The 22,361-nt window shown below is 39.2% G+C and overlaps 1 protein-coding gene and 1 long non-coding RNA gene across 5 annotated transcripts; one reads left to right on the top strand and one right to left on the bottom strand.

The window, feature by feature from the left end:
• Positions 1-224: 224 nt before the first annotated feature.
• On the bottom strand, positions 225-19,467 carry LOC100004411 (coagulation factor IX). 4 transcript variants are annotated; one of them, XR_015509918.1, is made up of 10 exons: positions 19,398-19,467; positions 18,023-18,122; positions 14,803-14,966; positions 13,838-13,862; positions 10,723-10,836; positions 8,219-8,350; positions 6,352-6,638; positions 6,039-6,153; positions 2,662-3,946; positions 225-519 (listed from the first exon to the last, which is right to left on the bottom strand). XR_015509918.1 is itself a non-coding variant. In XM_087284738.1 (9 exons), the coding sequence occupies exons 2-9, from the start codon at positions 18,087-18,089 to the stop codon at positions 3,366-3,368; spliced, it is 1,485 nt and encodes a 494-aa protein (XP_087140864.1). In that variant the 5' UTR covers positions 18,090-18,119; positions 19,398-19,467; the 3' UTR covers positions 2,254-3,365. The 4 variants fall into 4 exon arrangements, 3 of the variants coding, with proteins under 3 accessions (XP_087140864.1, XP_087140866.1, XP_087140865.1); XM_087284738.1 differs by lacking the exon at positions 225-519 and having other exon boundaries at positions 2,254-3,946; positions 18,023-18,119; XM_087284740.1 differs by lacking the exon at positions 225-519 and having other exon boundaries at positions 2,690-3,946; positions 6,352-6,633.
• LOC147833800 (uncharacterized) lies at positions 18,099-22,162 on the top strand. The gene is made up of 2 exons (XR_015510050.1): positions 18,099-20,242; positions 20,283-22,162. It is a non-coding gene; the product is annotated as an uncharacterized LOC147833800 (long non-coding RNA).
• The last annotated feature ends 199 nt before the right edge of the window (positions 22,163-22,361 follow it).

Genomic DNA, 22,361 nt, shown 5'->3' with positions numbered 1-22,361 from the left:
GAGAAGCTGCAGGTGTGAGTAGGTCACCGGCGAGTGTTCAGGCTGGCCCACAGGATCAACGAGAGGACTCGTCTGTCACTGGGGTCTTTCAGGAATCAGTCTCATGCTCTTTCATGACCACCACAGCATCAGCTCAGCACACAGCCGGGTGCAGGACTATGGAGAGCTCTAGAGGTGCTCTGCGATTGGCATCTCATTTTTATTAGTGATACTGAACAAAAATGTTTCTGTATTTACTTTTTATTTATTGTATATTCACATCAGACTTTGATGTTTTTAATACATGTTAGAACCAATGTAATTTATTATTACAAACACAAGGTGACACATTTCATATTCATATTTTCTTGTCGGCTTAGTCCCTTTATTAATCCGGGGTCTCCACAGCGGAATGAACCGCCAACTTTGTCCAGCACGTTTTTACGCAGTTGATGCCCTTCCAGCCTCAACCCATCTCTGGGAAACATCCACACACACACTACGGACAATTTAGCCTACCCTGTACCGCATGTCTTTGGACTGGGGGAAACCGGAGCACCCGGAGGAAACCCACACAAACACAGGGAGAACATGCAAACTCCACACAGAAACACCAACTGAGCCAAGATTCGAACCAGCGACCTTCTTGCTTTGAGGCGACAGCACTACCTACTGCGCCACTGCGTCGCCTAACATGAACTCATAATAAAAATAAGCCATCCTTATCTACTATCTAGTCCAACTGTTACTTTACTAAAAATACACGATCCAGCTTTTTTATTAATGAAATAAGATTTAAATTAACATTAACGTGTGCTTTAATTAACCAGAACCAATCCTGGAGCAGCTTGACCTTCTCTGCTTTCAGGATCTTTGATGTGGAGCTGGAGTATGAGCAGGAGCGCTATCCTGCTGGAGAATTGTCCCTCTCCTGTGGTTTGTAATGTAATGGGCAGCACAAATGTCTTGATGCCTCAGGCTGTTGATGTTGATCATCCACTCTGCAGATCTCTCCATACTGAATGAACCCCAAACCATGATTTCTCCTTCACCAAACTTGACTGATTTCTGTGAGAATCTTGGTCCATGCTGGTTCCAGTAGGTCTTCTGCAGTATTGGTGATGATTGATGCAGATCAACAGATGATTCAGCAGAGAAATCCACCTTCTGACACTTTCACACACGATCAACTAGAAGACAAGATATTACTTGCTGCTCTTACAACAGAGATCCACCACAAGACTTTTGTCATATATATATATATATACTCTCTCTCTCTCTCTCTCTCTCTCTCTCTTTCTCTCTCTCTCTCTCTCTCTCTCTCTCTCTCTCTCTCTCTCTCTCTATATGTCTAATTATGTATGTGTATATTATATATAATTATGTGTGGTGTATTACTTGTGGTATATATATATATATATATAATTATATATATAAATATTTAATTATATATATATATATATATATATATATATATATATTTAATTATATATATAAATATTTAATTATATATATATAATTATATATATATATATAATTTATATATATATATATATATATATATAATTACACCACAAATAATTATATATATATATATATATATATATATATATATATATATATATATATATATATATATATAAAACGCTAGAGTTGATGGTCTTTAGCCACCTTGTTAGAGCAACCGACTCCCATGTGGAAGGACGCCGGTTCGATACCAGCTCGGAGCAGGTTGGGTGGCGTAGAACTTATGGTGTTACATATATATAATGTAATAATAACAACTAAATAATTCGAACAATGTCATTTTTAAATGTGGAAATCTGGTGTGTGTGACACGACTACCCCAAAATTAGAAGTTTTAAGTGTGAAAAGAGTCTCCTCATCACCGCCGCTTTATAAAATGTTTCCATTGCAACACTGCCATTCACTAAAGCTTTAGGAGTCTCATTTAATTTCTCTACACTAGACTATGAAAATTACTGTAGTATACAACAGGGGTTCTCGAAGAGGGGGTCGCGAGACAATGACTAGGGGTCACTTGGTGATTTCCAGAACAACATTTTATCAAACTATTTGAATGACCATATTTTATCCATAACCCACAGAAGGAAGTTAATCGTTGCGTTAAAGAAACAACAACATACAATAAATAGCCATCAGCCTTTCATTTTTATATTAAAATGTAATTCAATTAATAAATGACTATTTAAAAACATATGGTTAATAAACTGTTGCATCTTTGTGTTGTCAATATGCTCATGTTTATATATGCTTACAGTTGTGTCTGCCACATTTATATATTTACAGTTTAACCACCTTGAAAAATGGGGGTCTCGTGTTACTGGCATTGTTTTTTTGGGGGTCGCAGGCTCAAAAGTTTGGGAACCCCTGGTATACTAGAAAGTGGGTTAACTTTTGAAATATATTTATTCGCTGGTCACAAACCAGATCTGACTGTCTCTCTGTCTGTCTGTCTGTCTGTCTATATATATATATATATATATATATATTTATTGTCGACAATTTAGGGCGTCACGGTGGCACAGTGGGTAGCACAATCACCTCACAGCAAGAAGGTCGCTGGTTCGAATTCCGGCTGGCCGTTTCTGTGTGGGGTTTGCATGTTCTCCTCGTGTTGGCATGCTCCGGTTTCCCCCACAGTCCAGAGAAATGCGGTACAGGGGAATTAATGAACTACATTGCCTGTAGTGTATGAGTGTTTCCCAGTGTTGGGTTGTAGCTGGAAGGGCATTCGCTGCATAAGACATATGCTGGTATAGTTGGCGGTTCATTCTTCTGTGGCGATCACTGATTAATAAAGGGATTAAGCCCCCCCCCCCCAAAATGAATGTTGTCTTCACGGTGGAGCAGTGGGTAGCACGTTTATCTCACAGCAAGAAGGTTGCTGGTTTAAGTCTTGGCTGGGTCAGTTGGCGTGTCTGTGTGTGTGTGGAGTTTGCATGTTCTCCTGGTGTTGGCGTGGGTTTCCTCCGGGTGCTCCGGTTTCCCTCAAACACATGTGCTATAGGGGAATTGGGTAGGCTAAATTGTCAGTGTATGGGTGTTTCCCAGTGATGGGTTGCAGCTGAAAGGGCATCCGCTGCATAAAACAAATGCTGGATAAGTTGGCGGTTCATTCCACTGTGTCGATCCCTGATTAATAAAGGAACTAAGCCAAAAAGAAAATGAATGAATGTCGACAATATACATATATTATATATAGGGACAAATTTTAAAAGGGGGCGGAGTTTTCACATTTGAATATTTAAATTTTAGAGTAGTCGAGTGACATCAGATTCTGAGTGACTTGACTCTAAAATTCCAATATTTAAATTTGAAAACCCCGCCCCCTTTAAAATATGTTCCCAGGGCAACTCTGTCATTCACTCGACTACCTCCGCGGTCACACCACTCTGCTTTTCCTCTTTCTTCATCTCCTCTTGTATCCAGGATAAATAGTTTCCGAGTCGAGTGTAAACGCCGTATTTCCCCTGCGCGGCGCACCTCTCGCCCCAGCTGACCACGCCGGTGAGGAACCAGGTGCCGCGGTAGTTGACTATAAAGGGCCCTCCGCTGTCTCCAGTGCAGGCGTCCATCTCCTCCATCAGGAATCCAGCACAGAACATGTTATCGGTGATGATCTGCTCGGTGGAGTTGATGCAGCTCTTCTGCTCCACCACCGGCAGCTGCACCTTGCGCAGGAAGCGGGACGAGCGCTGCAGGTAGTGTGTGGAGCCCCATCCGCTCACCAGACCCTGCTCTCCGGGCTTCATCAGACGCTCCGCCAGGTTTGCGTCTGGAAGGCAGGCTGGAGAGGCGAAGGGGCCCAGGGTCACGGCGGAGGACAGGTACAGGAGCGCGATGTCACTGTCGAAGGTGTATTCGTGATAGTGAGGGTGAGGGATGATCTTCTCCACCGTGATCTTCTGCTCGTCTTTATCCGGACGCATTTTGTCGTAGTCTCCTGCGAGAAAACCTTAATGTCAGTGAGCAAACACTAATCTTTTTTTGGCTCCAGGCTTCTGCTCTCATTCACTTGCATTGATTTTTAGTCATTCAAAAGTTTGTTCTTAAATACTGAAAAGTTATTGCGTATCATATTTAACAAACCAATTACTATGAATTATATGTAATTCATGGGTAGTTAAATATGAATCAGATGATGTCATTACGCTGCTCTGCAGTCAGCCAAACGTTGCATTGCTGATCATGATGTGAAGATCAATAGATCTGTCCTTCACAACACACACAGGTCTCAGATCAGTTTATCCAGACATTTTAATCTGATTCACCAACTTGTTGAAGAACCGAATTAGCCAGAGATCAGTTATCAAGGTTAAAAGATCCTCGATCTGCCAAATCATCTTAGATCATTTAAGCGAAGTACGAAGAACAGATCCCAGTTGTGGTGATTCTACAGTTGCTACGGTAACACGATAACTATAGTAAATGATCTGTTGTGGTGATTCTACAGTCGCTATGGTAACACAACGACTATAGTAAATGATCTGTTGTGATGATTCTACAGTCGCTATGGTAACACAACGACTATAGTAATTGATCTATTGTGGTGATTCTACAGTTGCTATAGTAACACGACTATAGTAATTGATTGTTGTGGTGATTCTACAGTTGCTATGGTAACACAACAACTGTAGTAGTTAATCTGTTGTGATGATTCTACAGTTGCTATGGTAACACAACAACTATAGTAGTTGATCTGTTGTGGTGATTTTACAGTTGCTATAGTAACACAACGACTATAGTAAATGATCTGTTGTGATGATTCTACAGTTGCTATGGTAACACAACAACTATAGTAGTTGATCTGTTGTGGTGATTTTACAGTTGCTATAGTAACACAACGACTATAGTAATTGATCTGTTGTGATGATTCTACAGTTGCTATGGTAACACAACGACTATAGTAATTGATCTGTTGTGATGATTCTACAGTTGCTATGGTAACACAACGACTATAGTAAATGATCTGTTGTGATGATTCTACAGTTGCTATGGTAACACAACGACTATAGTAAATGATCTGTTGTGATGATTCTACAGTTGCTATGGTAATACAACAACTATAGTAGTTGATCTGTTGTGGTGATTTTACAGTTGCTATAGTAACACAACGACTATAGTAATTGATCTGTTGTGATGATTCTACAGTTGCTATGGTAACACAACGACTATAGTAATTAATCTGTTGTGGTGATTCTACAGTTGCTATGGTAACACAACGACTATAGTAATTGATCTGTTGTGATGATTCTACAGTTGCTATGGTAACACAACGACTATAGTAATCGATCTGTTGTGATGATTCTACAGTTGCTATGGTAACACAACGACTATAGTAATTAATCTGTTGTGATGATTCTACAGTTGCTATGGTAACACAACGACTATAGTAATTGATCTGTTGTGATGATTCTACAGTTGCTATGGTAACACAACGACTATAGTAGTTGATCTGTTGTGGTGATTCTACAGTCACTATGGTAACACAACGACTACAGTAGTTGATCTGTTGTGGTGATTTTACAGTTGCTTAGTTAAATTATTTATCCTCCTGTGAAATTTTAAATATTTTTTAAAAAATATCAAGATACTGGTATTCAGCTTAAACAATAAATTATCAAACAATTTGGAAGGCATAGACCGCATAAACCACTTTTAAATAGTATCATGTGTCACAAATGTTACTGTATTTGTGACTGTGACTGTAGAAGAGTGTTTATAAAGTGTATGGGGTCTTGAAAAGTGTTAAATTACAGAAACACAATTCTAGACTTTAAAAAGTTTAAATTCACTGAACTATTGTACTGTATGTCTTAAATCAATTTAAACAGGTCTTCTTTGTCTACCAATGTTTTAAATATCTTACTTACACTAGTTTTTGTTTTTTATGGTATTTTAATGTTTTAATTGAGCCATTAGAAGATTTCCTGAGCGTTTAGCCTTGTGTAAGTCTGAAATTCTGTTCATAATGCTCTTAAAAATGTCTTCAAAAGTCTTCAATTGACTTGCTGAAAGTGAGTGTGCGCACGCACCGATGGTGATGTGGTGTGGTGTCTGCTGCAGACAGTGAGCTGCTGTTATCACCCAGCGCTGATTAATCAGAGAACCACCACAGAAACCATACTCATCCTCACGCCGAAGAAGAACCTGCAGACCATTCAGTCATTCAGGAGACACTGATAGACATATTTATAAGGTAATTTATCAGCTCAATCAATGAAATAAATGTTCCTCTTTAGTTCAAAAATAATAACAATAATATTTTAATAATTATTCAAATAATAACAATAATACAAATTTAAATAAATTAAAAATAAATAAATAAGCAGTAGTAATTTTTCTGACCTGCCATGGACTCCCGCCCTGTCGCTGCAGCTGCCCTCCAACAATACGCGTGTCTTCGTTTCCTCCCGTGAAGTCACTTCCTGTGTCCAACAGCTGGTCCGGTGCAGTGAGTTCGGTTTGGTTCTGGTGAGTCGAGTTTTCCAGTGCACTCCTGTTGTGATGTAATGGATGGGAGGGGCTTGTTGAAGAGTGGGTGTGATTTGCATAATCGGCATGGGTGTGGCTTACATCATCCAGTGAGCGTGACATGATGCCTCCAGTCCACTGCTTCCCACAGGGATACTGCACTAACACACACACAAATGCAAGCACGCACGCACGCACGTACACACTGGAGCTGATCAGAATGTACACGATTTACAGTATAAAATATGAAATATGTATAGGAATAAAGGAATATTTCACCCCCCAAATCAATTACAGATCATTTAAGATAAGAGTGTTATATGAAAATATACACACACACTCACAGGCCACTTTATTAGGTACACCTCACTAGTACCAAGTCTGACCCACTTTTGCCTTCAGAACTGCCTTCATCCTTTTGGTCCATATTGACATGATAGCATCACTGCCGCTCACTGGATATTTCCTCTTTGTCGGGGCATTCTCTGTAAACCATAGAGATGGTTGTGCGTGAAAATCCCAGTAGATCAGCAGTTTCTGAAATACTCAGAGCAGCCCGTCTGGCAGCAACAACCATGCCACGTTCAAAGTCTCTTAAATCCCCTTTCTTCCCCATTTTGATGCTCAGTTTGAACTGCAGCAGATCGTCTTGACCATGTCTACATGCCGAAATGCAGTGAGCTGCTGCCATGTGATTGGCTGATTAGAAATGTGCATTAACGAACAGTTGGACAGGTGTACCTAATAAAGTGGCCAGTTTCTCTTTGTGTGTGTGTGTGTGTGTGTGTGTGTGTGTGTGTGTGTGTATTATTAATAAATTAGTACCATTAAAAGAATAGTACATGTTAGTATTAAATAATTTAGCTAATCTAGTACCATTAAAATGTCATTACTTGAAATAACATTAAGATTAATTAAAATAAATATTAGAAATATAAAATATTGTTTTGCATTTCATTTTTTCTTTTAAATGTTTAATATGATATTTATTATATATTGTTAAATCAATTATATTTTTTGTTAACTAAAGCTAACGGCATTAAAATGCATCACTTGAATTAAAAATAAACATCATAAATAACTTTATGGATTAAAATGTGAATTGATCTAATTCTAAGCTTTTACTTTAACTATTAAATTATATTATTAAGGAAATAATGTCATATGAGGAAAATATTTTTTATTTATAACATAAAATACAATAAATATACAATATAAGCACTTAAATAATTCAAATGATCATAAAAACTACATGAACAATTTTAAAGTATTAAAATAAAAATAACAACTAAATTACTAAAACACAAAATCTAAATATTTCAATATTATGTAAATCTAATGTATGCCAGTGACAATGATGATAACATATGAGTTTTTTTTATATAAATATTAAATATTATTTAAACAAATGTTTAATAGAATTACAGGTCTCACAAAAGACAGATCAGCATGTGTTTAAGACTAACTCATAAAGTGAAACACGCTTACATTTTATTTCACTTCAACTACATTATGGTAAACAACCTCAGTGTTTAAGCTGTGAATATTGTCAGTCAAAGACACACAGACAGACAGAAATACAGACAGACAGACAGACAGACAGATAAACAGACAGACGGACGGACAGACAGACAGATAAACAGACAGACAGACAGACAGATAAACAGACAGACAGACAGATAGACAGACAGACGGACAGATGGACAGACAGACGGACAGACAGGTGTTGGTGTGTTTGTACCTGCTGGACTGCAGCTGTGTCCATCCTCATCCAGCTGATATCCGTCTGCACAACTGCACTCCACACCTGCTGTCTCAGTCTGACTACAGTAGTGCAGACACCCGCCGTTCTTATACTTACAGTCAGACACTTCTGAACACAAACACAACACGAGACAGTCAGGATCTGCTGCTGAAGCCACGTGATAAAATACTGTCCTCATTTATAGCAGATACTACAGTCAATTCACTGCAAACTGTAGTATTAATTGTAGTTGACTGATGAACTGTACTCAATACTGTAGTGTACTTTCATTTTTACAACACTGAACTGTGGTGTATAGTCATTAGTCACTGCCATCATAACAACTGTAGAATTACCTCAGCAGATCAATGACTATAGTTAGAATACTCGAAACACCACAATAAAATACATCCTGCCCATATCTCAGCCTCCACATCAAAGCTCCTGAAAGCACAGAAGATCAAGCTGCTCCAGGATTGGCTAGCCCACTTACAAGACATGAACATTATTGAGCATGTCTGGGGTAAGATGGAGGAGGTGTTGAAGATGAACACAAAGAGTCTTGATGAGCTCTGGGAGTCCTGCTGAAGGCTTTCTTCTTCATTCCAGATGACTTTATTAATCAGTGATGTGAGTCATGTCAGAGATGTATGGATGCAGTCCTCCAAGCTCATGATGGAGTCAGACACAATATTCATTCTGTCTCCACTGCAGCAGGACTTTATATTCTATACTGGACATTATTTCTGTTCAGTGATGAGACTTTAAGCAGAGTCAGAGCGCACTGTCCTCATCAAATCAGTCAACATCAAAACATGATCATGTTTTATTGAGCTCAAATAAGCAAAATCTAGAGGCCTCTGCCTTTCATATACGACACTTCTGACACCAAATCATCAACTAGAAGTCCAGTTATTATTTGCTGTTCCTAAAACTTGGATAGACCACAAGACTTTTTTCAGGTAGTGTATTTGTAGCCAATAACATTGCATGATTTATATTTGTTTTCTTTTTCTCCATCATTAAGCTGGTTTGTGTTGCAATCCAGACTACTGTTATCCTATTTTTCTTCTGAGACTAAAAAACAAACCGCATCTCCTCTTAGAGCTTTCGAGCCATGACAACCAAACTCACACCAGACCTCCAAACTATTCTGACTCAGGTTGCTATATCTTTTCCAGCTGATCCGACTTCCGGTTTTCCGGAAAACGTCCCAGGACTGTCGGAAAAATCCCATTGAGTTAACATTGGACCAAACTTTGTGAGCTCATAACTCTGCATCAGACTGTCACACAGACTTCTAACTGAGCTTATTTAACTCAGACTACCTAACTGCCAATAACTGATGAGCTTTTAACTTTCTGGCCACGCCCTAGCAACCACTTTTGGGACCCTAGAAACTGTCTCATAGACTTCCACTGCAAAAGACTGTCATTGACTCAGCATTAGATCAAACTTTGTGAGCTCATAACTCTGCATCAGACTGTCATACAGACTATTGGCTGAGCTCATTTAACTCAGACTACCAAACTGCCAATGACTGATGAGCTTTTAACTTTCTAGCCACTCCCTTACAACCAGATACTGCACCCTAGCAACTGTCCTTTAGACTTGCATTATAGAGGCCCAGATTGATATTGTCATGCTGCAGTGTGATAGAGACATGGAATTGTTTTTAACTGTTCATACTGGGAGAAAGCTTTGATACATCATCAGTCTAAGCTGTTAATCAACTTTATAGCAACAAAACAGACTAACCTAGCAACGAAATAACAGCAGCTATATCTCAGCATCAGAACATCGTATTGAACATCATATTGATCTATCTATCATTCATCCATCCATCCATCCATCCATCCATCCATCCATCCATCTATCATCCATCTGTCCGTCCGTCCATCCATCCATCCATCCATCCATCCATCCATCCATCCATCCATCCATCCATCCATCCATCCATCCATCTATCATCCATCTGTCCGTCCGTCCATCCATCCATCCATCCATCCATCCATCCATCCATCCATCCATCCATCCATCCATCCTTCTATCCATCCGTCCGTCCATCCATCCATCCATCCATCCATCCATCCATCCATCCATCCATCCATCCATCCATCCATCCATCCATCCATCCATCTATCATCCATCTGTCCGTCCGTCCATCCATCCATCCATCCATCCATCCATCCATCCATCCATCCATCCATCCATCCATCCATCCGTCCGTCCGTCCATCCATCCATCCATCCATCCATCCATCCATCCAACCATCTATCTATCTATCTATCTATCTATCTATCTATCTATCTATCTATCTATCTATCTATCTATCTATCTATCTATCTATCTATCTATCTATCTATCTATCTATCTATCTATCTATCTATCTATCTATCTATCATTTTTCAAACTGTTTTAAACGAAATAAACTATTACCAGCAGGCTGGTACAACAAGCCCAGACTGTGTGCATGCTTGAATACGTGAAGAAAAGTGTACCTGTTTCACAGTTTGTGCCGCTGTATAGAGGAGGACAGAGACACTCCTGCACGCCGCGGTTTTCTCTGCACATTCCTCCATTTTGACAAGGGTTAAAGCGGCACAGATTCAGATCTGAAACACATCAACTCAGTCACAATCCCTACATACAGTTGGTCAGAATTATTCACCCCCTGCTTATTTTTCCCCAATTTCTGTTTAACGGAGAGATGATTTGTTCAACACATTTCTAATCATAATAGTTTTATTAACTCATCTCTAATATCTGATTTATTTTATCTTTGCCATGATGACACTTCTATACAGCTTAAAGTGACATTTAAAGTCTTCACTAGGTTCATTAGGTTAACTAGGCAGGTTAGGGTAATTAGACAAGTTATTGTATAATGATGGTTTGTTCAGTAGACTATTGAGAAATAGATAGCTTAAAGGGGCTAATAATATTGACCTTAAAATGATTTAAAAATATATAAAAACTGTTTTTATTCTAGCTGAAATAAAACAAATAAGACTTTCTCCTGAAGAAAAAATGTTATCAGACATACTGTGCACATTTCCTTGCTCTGTTAAACATCATTTGGGAAATATTTAAAAGAGAAAACAATTTCAAAGGGTGGCGAACACTTTTGACTTTAACTGTATGATGCTTCAGAAATCGCAATGTCAAAGGCATCAAATGACAATACTAGTGTGATTTTATGCATACATAGAGTTTATTAAATGCAAAGGTTTGCTTTAATTTAAGGAAATTATGAAAAAAAATAAAATATTGGGGAAATAAAGTCGATTCATCATAACAGATGTGTTTCTGTCAAAATTAAACAATTCAACATGATTCTGAGCAGTACTTTATATGTATATATATATATATATATATATATATATATATATATATATATATATATATTATTAAAGAAACCAATGTAATGTAATGTAAATCTAACACCATAAATGTCATTACTAATATACTTCACATTCATTGAAATAAAATAATACAAGATGTCATTGGAGATTTCAGCTATTATTCCAGCATTTCTATTTTTTCCCTTTTAAATATTTAATGTAAATGTAATATTAAATAAACAATACAATTATTAGCTAAACTGACACCATAAAAATGCATTACTTTACATAAAATAAACATAAAAATGTATTATAAATTTGTTTCACCTAATTTGACCTTTTTGCCAAAGCAACATTTCAATGTTTTCCGTGAAATATTTAATTATTAAATGCATTATCAAAAAATAAATAAGGTCACATATACACAAATATTCATACTTGCATATTTTTATTCTTCCATTCAGTAAAACAAATCAACGAATAATTGATCACTGAAGTTGCTGTTAATTCATTAAAAAGAGGGAAAAGGATAATGGAAGATTTCCGACAATTATGGCCTGTTTTCACTGAGTGGTACAGTGCAGTATGGTACGGGTCAATACGGGTAACTTTTATCAGGCTGGCATTTCCACTGCTAAAACCCTTTTGATGTGTGTGGTGTACGACAGAAAATTTCAGTCGCATCATTCTCTCTTGAGGAAATGTCTACAGTAAAGCTGTACGGGTCGCTGTACGGGTCGCCACCTGGTGGCGGCTGGGTGTACTGTAGCTAAAGCGGTTATCTGCTGCAGTCAGTGTGTGGAAAACTGATTAATTAAATCAGATCTTTTGTAAATTTAGGTAAATATCTTGGCGCCTGAGTTTGTATCGCGGTCAGAAATAACACTATAAATGGGCATATATTTTGTCCCACCACTAATCCACAACTCAAAAAACTAAAACGAAGTCACGCAATAATTTCAAGCACTCTTGGGGGCCCCCTGGTGGCCACGGGGCCCTAAGCAGCCGCTTAGCTCGCTTATGCCTTGGGCCGGCTCTGCAGCAGACATATCCTACAGTCAGAGCAGACCTCTCATCTGTGTGTGTAATCTTCAGCAGCACATGTAAAGTCTGTTAGAGAGTAACTCCGTCATCCAGAGTTCATAACAGTCCAGAAGATGATAATAGTTAAACATGGCAGTTTATTCATGTTTTAGGTTGCTGGAAGAATCATTTGCTCATTTGTTTTTTCAGAGCGCGTCACTCTCGTGTTTCTTCTGAAAGGATCGGATGTCAGAAGCACTGCAATAAACGTTATCCGCTTGTTAAGTGGTGACATGTTTGTGACGTATGTATACTGTTTCCGGGTCCAAGCCGCCATTTATCTGAGTGGAGAAATCATTTGTTTATGATCAGGTTTTATTCCTATCACACATTAAAGTTAATTTTATATAAAGTCATAGTGTACACAACAATCTCTGGGCTTGCTGCATAACAAATACCAAAAATTATAACAACTTATAAAAACATTAATCACTTTCTGGCCATCGGATATTCGTCATGGACATATATACTGCCATCGTGATTTTCGAAAGCCTTAAATCGCTTTGTAAACGTTTATTATTATCATTTCATGAGTCTCCCTATTCAGTTCTTGGACCCGGAAGCGCTCTATTCAACACTTAACAAGCGGATTATCATCAGCTCAAGAAGTTCGTCATTTCAAATATAGACGTGCGGCGAACGCAAGCCAGAAAGCGAAGCCGCTCGCGCTTCAGATGGCCTTGTAAACAACTACAGCGCACAGAGGAAACTCTGCTCTTCTTCATGGCTTTATGGCTGTTCATCAAGACGACGACAAGGTTTGTTTGAGCTCGGGTCGATCATGGCTCGTTATTATATGTCGATATTATTACAGTGTAATGTCTCGGCTGTGTATTTAAAAATGGCGCTTCCTTTGTTTACAATTTTCCTGCTTGTGTACCTGCTAGTGATGTATCTCTGTAAACCAATAGCGTTCAGCTGCACGTCTTGCTCTGCCTTTTGGTACCCTTTTGTTTTCTATGGCACGGTTCGCTTTAAGGTACCTTTTGACAGTGGAAACAGCCTTAAAACGTGCCAAACTGTACTATACCGCCCCTCTCAGTGGAAACAGGCTATTAATAAGTCTTTAAGGGGGAAAGTCAGATTGTTAAACTGAAACACTTGATCTGTTTTGATGCTTAAGAAATGGTCTTCAAATCATGAGGTGGAAATGATTAAGAAAATAGTATGACTGCAGCTCAACACTTACTCTTATATCTGTACCAGAACTCCATCTGGAAGAACACAAGATGAACGGGTCACACTTTACAACAAGGCTTCATCAGTTCATGCATTTACTAATAATGAACAATACTTCATTCATTCATTTTCCTTCAGCTCACTCGCTATCTCTCCAGAGGTCGCCACAGCGGAATGAACTGCCAACTATTCCAGCATATGTTTTACACAGTGGATGCCCTTCCAGCCGCAACCCAATACTGGGAAACACCCATACACACTCATTCACACACACATACACTCACACACACACACACAGACACACACACACACACACACACTTGTTTGTTTGTTTTTGTGAAAAGTGGGGACATTACATAAGTTTCCATTCATTTTATACTGTCCAAACCGTATATTATATTGCCCTCACGCCACCCCACCCCTAAACCCAACCATCACAGGAGTCAGTGTCTAGCTTTACTCTCTGATTAAACTCATCCTGTAGGATTTATAAGCATTTTGAGAAATGAGGACGTCACCAATGTCCTCATATTTCACCTCTTTTTTGAAATACATGTGTCATACCCATGTCATTATACAGATCTGTGTCCTGATATGTCACAAAAACACGTGCACACACACACACACACACTCATACACTACGGCCAATTTAGTTCATCAATTCCCCTATAGCGCATGTGTTTAGCCTGTGGGGGAAACCTACGCCAACACGGGGAGAACATGCAAACTCGTCACAGAACGCCAACTGACCCAGCCAGGACTCAAACCAGAAATCTTGTTGCTGTGAGGCTACAGTGCTAACCACTGAGCCGCCCATCCCCTCCTTACTCTAGCACTTAATTCTCTGAGCACAGACAGCTCCTCTGTATAATCAGCTCTTATTCTTGTTGAATCTCTGAATGCCTCCTCAATTGTAAGTTGCTTTGGACAAAAGCGTCTGCTCAGTGACTGAGTGTAAATGTAGTAATTGAGTACCGTCTTCTCTGTGCTCTGGAAGATCTCGGACGCCTCCTCCAGAGAGCAAAGCTCCTCGTAACACTCGCGCTCCAGACTCCCGGGCTTCATCTCCTCCAGAAACGTGTTCGCCCTGCGAGTCCTGATCCTGAATACGCTGACCGCATCACGCCTCTGCAGAAACACTGAACAACAGCAACACACTCTTCAGCAGGGAACTATAAAGTCAGAATTATTAGATTTATTCAGCTGTTTCTAATCATAATAGTGTTAATAACTCATCACTAATAACTGATTTATTTTCTCTTTGCCATGATGACAGTGAATAATATTAGACTAGATATTCTTCAAGACACTTCCATACAGCTTAAAGTGACATTTAAAGGCTTCACTAGGGTAATTAGGGTAGAGTTAAGGTAATTAGGCAAGTCATTATATAACAGTGGTTTGTCAGTGGAGACCAGGGGTTGCCAAACATTTCAGTCTGCGACCGTTAAAATAAAAATGCCTGTGACTCCCACATACCTCAAAGGTTCATTCATTCATTTTCTTGTCGGCTTAGTCCCTTTATTAATCCGGGCTCGCCACAGTGGAATGAACCGCCAACTTATCCAGCAAGTTTTTACGCAGCCGATGCCCTTCCAGCTGCAACTCATCCCTGGGAAACATCCACACACAAACTCATACATTCATTCATTCATTTTCTTGTCGGCTTGATCCCTTTATTAATCCGGGGTCGCCACAGTGGAATGAACCACCAACTTATCAAGCAAGTTTTTACACAGCGGATGCCCTTCCAGCTGCAACCCATCTCTGGGAAACATCCACACACACATTCACACACACACTCATACACTACGGACAATTTAGCCTACCCAATTCACCTGTACCACATGTCTTTGGACTGTAGGGGATAACCGGAGCACCCGGAGGAAACCCACACGAACACAGGGAGAACATGCAGACTCCACACAGAAACGCCAACTGAGCCGAGGCTCGAACCAGAGACCTTCTTGCTGTGAGGCGACAGCACTACCTACTGCGCTGCTGTGTCGCCTATTTATTTTTATTCATCTGAATATTTCTTCATTTCATTTTTTAAAATAAAATTACAGGTTCTGTTTGTTAACACTAAAAGTGTCTTGCTTTGCTGTTTTTGTAATAAATGGAAAGCAAATTTACATTTGTCTCCTCCCTTTTTGTCTGATCTGAAAGTGTTCTGATCCGTGACTAAAAAACCACAATGTGATCCAAACCAAGAGATTTGTGATCTGTTACACCACTAACGCACATCAAAACAGTCATTTAATTCTGCTTTAAGAGATTATGCGATAACAATTGTACAACATTAATGGACAAACCAGTGGACCGACCACATTGTAAAACATCTCAAATGCTGTATTTGAATCTCACAATTCAACAGTTTTCTATAAGAAAATTCTTGGACAATCATATTGCATAGTATTCTACACCATTTTCCAGTATAGTGTTGGTAGTGCGTTCACACTGAAACTCTAAAAAGGATAAGTGCACTTTAACTACCTAGATGATGCACTTATTTAACCATTAAAAAGAATACGGTATTGTTGGACACTTCACGCACTCAACGACCGCGGCTTTGCTCACGTAGTGGAAGGGGCGAATCTATTAGGCACTGATGTTGGATTACTTCATTTATTTTGGATTGAGAAAGAAAATTTCTCCCCCGACAGTGATAATAGCACCTCTCCATGGGTGAATGCTGTTATATTCATGGCAGGTATTATCGGGTAGTTTGGTAATTTACTTTGCTAATTTGGCAACCGTCAAACATCATCAGGGAAACGGCTTGCATTTCTGCATAGTAAAAAACTTTCAGTGTTCCATTTGGGATGACACTACATACATATACTATACTGTTAAGTAAGTAAGGGCGTAAGTATGTAGTGCATACGTGCATAGTGTGCCATTTGGGACACAGTTCAAGACTGATTCAGTCCAGTAAGTGTTCATGTTGTAACTTGACCTAATTTTGCATGTAAGATAGGGCGAGACCATTCTAACCTAATTGTGTCGAGACTTGTGGTCTTATTCACTTCCATTAATTTTTAGCTGTACAAAACAGCTCGATACAGTGCTTGATTTAGCAAACTGGTATTTTCTTATCACTCATTTTATTTTCGGCTCAGTCCCTTTACTCATCAGGGGTCGCCGCAGCAGAATGAATCGGCAACTTATCCAGCATGTGTTTACCCATGCACACTTGCATGCACATACATACACTTCCACCTATTTAGTTTATTTAATTCACCTACAGCGCATGGCTTTGAAACCGGAGCATTCAGAGAAATCCCATGCCAACACGGGGACAACATGCAAACTCTACAGAGAAATGTCAACTGACCCAGCCGAGGCAACCCTGCATTGTTCTTGCTGTGAGGCGACAGCACTATCTACTGCGCCACTGCGTCGCCCTTTGTTTAGATGTGTTTAATTATGGTTGGAGCTGAAATCTGCAGTACACTGACCTCCAGGAACAAGTTTGGTGATCCCTGCTCTAGAAATTCTGACATTATGATAACCTTGGATGAAAACATCCCTGTTATGCGATTACTGCTCTAAAATATGCTTTTAAAAAATTTTGATGAACACGATATATTTTATTTTATACAACAGTTCTGTCTGGTTCTCAAATCTGATTGGCTGATAGCCGTGTGATATTCTGCAATATCAGAACTCCTACAGCCACTTTGTGTATTACTCCGCTCACATACAGCCAGCAAAAAGCAGACACTACAGATCTAAAGTGTAAAAGATGCACGCTCAGCTGTTTCACTGTCAGCTTATGATTTGAATCTAAGGTGGAAGAAAGTAGTTCCTCATACAAAAGGGTTTTTGAGACTCTCCATGTTTGTTTTTGTTTTTATATACACAATTATGCCGTCAAACTGTTGTATAAACGCAATATTACACGAGTAGCAGTGCTATATGGCTGTATATTTTATATATTGCTCATTTAAGAAACATTTTAAACAGTTCGGAGCAGTAAACATGTCAGGCTGAATAACATAAACCACTGACGTCCACTATCTTCATTAGTTTTAATAACACAAATATCTGACAAAAATCTAACAAATGTCACAACATCAGCATTGAATCATTAGAAAATGATGCACATCTCCACCTCAGATTTACATTTTTTTTTTTTTACCCCGTCCTGGAATTATTCCTTATATAAGCTAGCTGTCAGATAAAGGATCACCTGAAGAGTGAAGTGCGGAGCTCAGGTGGATGAAGAGAATAATCAGCCAGAACATCGATCCGGACATCAAGACAGCAGCAGATATGATGGAAAGATCCTGCTGGACACATCAGTGAAAAACAAGACTGAATGACTGATTTCACACCGTCTTTCTGATTCACTGCCAAGCTTTTATTATAGTGAAAATGTTTTTGGTGCAGTTTTACATTTACATTTAGTCATTCAGCAGACACTTTTATCCAAAGCGACTTACAAATGAGGACAAGGAAGCAACTTACACAACCAAGAGCAACAATGAATAAGTGCTGTAGGCGAGTTTCAGGTCTGTAAAGTCTAAGAAGGAAAGTATTAGTATTTTTTTTTGTGTACAGTTAGTGGTATATCCAGAGAGGCAATTGCAGATTAGGAAGTGTAGTGGAGACTAAATAGTTGAGTTTTTAGTGGTTTCTTGAAGACAGCGAGTGACTCTGCCGTTCTGATGCAGTTAGGGAGTTCATTCCACCAACTGGGCAGATTGAATGCGAGAGTTCGGGAAAGTGATTTCTTCCCTCTTTGGGATGGAACCACGAGGCGACGTTCATTCACAGAACGCAAGTTTCTGGAGGACACATACATCTGCAGAAGTGAGAGCAGATAAGAAGGAGCAAGGCCAGAAGTAGCTTTGTAAGCAAACATCAGAGCTTTGAATTTGATGCGAGCAGCAACTGGCAGCCAGTGCAAACGGATGAGCAGCGGAGTGACATGTGCTCTTTTAGGTTCATTAAAGACCACTCGTGCTGCTGCGTTCTGAAGCAGCTGAAGAGGTTTGATAGAGTTAGCTGGAAGCCCGGCTAGTAGAGAGTTGCAATAGTCCAGTCTGGAGAGAACAAGAGCTTGAACAAGGAGTTGAGCTGCATGTTCAGATAGGAAGGGTTGGACCTTTCTGATGTTATAGAGTGTGAATCTGCACGATCGAGCAGTTCTTGAGATGTGGTCAGAGAAGTTTAGTTGGTCGTCAATCGTTACTCCAAGGCTTTTCACCATTTTGGATGCAGTAATTTGTTGCCCCATCCATCTGGATTGATGTGCATGTGCATGTTCACAATTTGTTATCATTTAAAATTACTATGGTTAAAGTAAAAACTAAATGCATTTGTGCTTACCATAATCTGATTATACATACACTACCTGACAAAAGTCTTCAAGTTCCAAGTTTTAGGAACAGCAAATCATACCTTGACTTCTAGTTGCCTCATATGAAAGGCAGAGGCCTCTAGATTTTGCTTGTTTGAGCACAATAAAATATGATCATGCCTTGATGTTGCTCAAGATTTTCCACCAGAATACATTAAACTCCAGATCTGCATTCATATTTGATCACAGGTACAGAACTCACCTTCACCAGTTCAGCGGTTCACCTGAAGAAGTTATAGCTTCTGAACAGCAGCGATCAGCTTTACAGACTCCCAAATCCCTGTTTGTCCTGCACTACAACACTGACCTTTAGACAGACTGTGTTTACACACACACACACACACAAACACATTTAAAGGGCACCTATTATGCAAAAATCACTTTTATAAGAGGTTTAAACACAGTTGTGAGAATATATCCAGCTCCTAAATATTAACATGAATTAATTGTGTTTGTTATAATCAGATTTGATGAATGAAACACTTTGATTCCCTGCTGAAAAATCCAGCTTAAACCAGCCTAGGCTGGTTGGCTGGTTTTAGCTGGTTGACCAGGCTGGTTTTAGGGGGATTTTGGCCATTTCCAGGCTGGTTTCCAGCCATTTCCAGCCTGGTCTTAGCTGGTCAGGCTGGAAAATGACCAGCCAAATCCAGCTAAAACCAGCTTGACCAGCCTGGTTTAAGCTGGATATAGCTGGTTTTTGTTGGACTCCCAGCTTGGCTAGGCTGGTCAAGCTGGTTTTAGCTGGTCATCTCCCAGCCTGACCAGCTAAGACCAGGCTGGAAATGGCTGGAAACCAGCCTGGAAGTGGCCAAAACCCCTCTAAAACCAGCCTGGTCGACCAGCTAAACCAGCCAACCATCCTAGGCTGGTTTAGGCTGGATTTTTCAGCAGGGTTGGCATTCTCACTTTGAACGTGTCATCAGAGGGGGAAAGCCCCGGCCTCTAGTGCCCACCTCTCCATCTCATTAGCATAAACAGCAGCCCTGAGTGAGAAGCAGCCGTCTGTCCATTAACCAATAGAGGGTTTGAGCTGCTGAAGATGATGTCAGCATAGACTAAGAGGATTATAGATGTGGAGTTTTAGATGAAGCAGCGACAGGAGCCACATAGACTGACAGAAGCATGAACACACACTGAAGCACACACACACACACCTGAGCAGCACTCAGTGCTGTTTTCAATATTTCACTATGCTGACACACAGGCATTTGTAGCTTCGCCTTCTTCTGAAAAGAGCACAATCTCATTTGCATTTAAAGCGACACCACAATTAAGATCAAAGCCTGAAAGGGTCAGTTTCAGAGAGATAGAGAGCATTATCTGTGTGCTATTTTAGGCTCAAACACACACACACACACACACTCTGTAAACATCAGAGACGCAGTTTAAATCTTGTAAAAAGAGGCATAATAGGTCCACTTTAAGTCACTATAAACACACCTACTGTCAATTTAAGCAATATACAGATAAAGATGTTCAAACTTACGATCACTAAACCGGTTAAAACAGTTCATGATTCTACAAGCTGAAAGCAAACGACAATTAAATAGGATTTCCTAAAATAATCACACTTATCTTTGGGCAAAAGAATGTTTTAATTCACATTCTAGTCTACAGTAGTTACATTATTTACAGTCTTTAAAAAAACAACAACCGAACAAACAAAGTAGTCAAATGAACAGATGGTGAAGGTGTTAATATTGTCACACGGTGATCCTTCATATCATTACACACAGGATTATTATACGCATCTCAGAGCAGCACCCCAGCTGAAGAGTACGACTGAAGAGTTTCGTTCTCCATGACGAGAGCTACACTATTGATTAGACGCTATCTGCAGTGTTTTAGAGGTAGACTACGGCTCTAGTCAGTAGTGTCGGATTAGGGTGGTTAAGACAGATCAATGTAAGACTTTTCAATGCAATAAAGCAAACTCTTCTGTTCCTGCAGCAGTAATACTGTCAATCCTCTCATCCCGAATCAAAGGTCCTGCAGCGGGATCTGATCCGAGAGAGGGGAGAATTCTCACACACAGTCTTATGGAAGCTTATTTACGCCACAGCTATAGTTTCTTCAGAACAATTTCGAGTTGTTTTGATGTTGTAGGTGTTTTATTTAGCAGGTTTAGTAGATTAACAAAGTGTAACTCAAAAAAAAAAAGCAAATATAGCAAAATTTTAGCAAAATAAAGCAAATTTAAGAAATTAAAAGAGTATAATATCATAAATATGAAATGCAAATGTTGAATTCAGACATATAAATTCAGATTTCTGAGAAAAAAAAGTGATAATTAATTCCTATACACTGCTAACAATTCCTGATAGAATCTGCATTAACTTACCGGCAGCAGTTCGCCAGTCAGCAAGCATACTGTATTTACATTTACAGCACCATTTCTCTTTGCTCTTTATGTATTTACAGTATTGTATATCTTTACTGTAAAATGTATAGTAATTTCCACAATGCAACTTTAAAATACAGTAACATAACTATCCTACAGTAAAATACAGTTCATCTTACAGTTAAATACTGTTATTTACAAAAATCATTAGCAGTGTATATAAATTCAGAAAGCTGAGAGAAAAAGTTCGTGATTTTAATGATTGATGACAACACAGAATTCAGAAAAAAGGTCAAAATGTATAATTTTGAGACGTAAATTTAGAATTCAGTGAGTAAAAAATTACAAGTGCTGAATACAAAGTAAAAATTCAGAGGAACAACATGATTGAATGTAAATTTAGTCAAAATTCAGAGAAAAAAGTCATGAATTCGCAACGCAATCTCCAATTTAGAGAAGAAAATACTGATTTCAAAGTGTAAATTCAGAATTATGAGATGTGAACTCAGAATTCAGAGGATAAAGTTAATGAATGTAAATCTTATGTGAGAACTTAAAGAGAAAAAAAGTCATAATTCTGAAAAATAAGTTATATTATTGGCTACGCAGTGGTGCAGTAGGTAGTGCTGTCGCCTCACAGCAAGAAGGTCGCTGGGTCGATCCTCGGCTCAGTTGGCGTTTCTGTGTGGAGTTTGCATGTTCTCCCTGTGTTCGCGTGGGTTTCCTCCGGGTGCTCCGGTTTCCCCCACAGTCCAAAAACATGCGGTACAGGTGAATTGGGTAGGCTAAATTGTCCGTAGTGTGTGTGTGGATGTGTGTGTG

This window comes from Danio rerio, chromosome 15 (assembly GCF_052040795.2).
Source record: "Danio rerio strain M-AB ecotype USA chromosome 15, GRCz13ab, whole genome shotgun sequence".
NCBI lineage: Eukaryota > Metazoa > Chordata > Actinopteri > Cypriniformes > Danionidae > Danio > Danio rerio.
Note: the sequence above shows the minus strand (reverse complement) of the source record. Positions and strands in the feature narration are given on the sequence as shown.

Coding starts and splice junctions, on each gene's coding strand:
- LOC100004411 (XM_087284738.1), bottom strand. CDS start 18,089: ATGTCCGGATCGATGTTCTGGCTGATTATTCTCTTCATCCACCTGAGC. Junction 8,351..10,722: donor CGGCACAAACTGTGAAACAG/GTACACTTTTCT, acceptor GTTTGTGTTCAG/AAGTGTCTGACTGTAAGTAT. Junction 6,154..6,351: donor AGGGCGGGAGTCCATGGCAG/GTCAGAAAAATT, acceptor AATGGTCTGCAG/GTTCTTCTTCGGCGTGAGGA.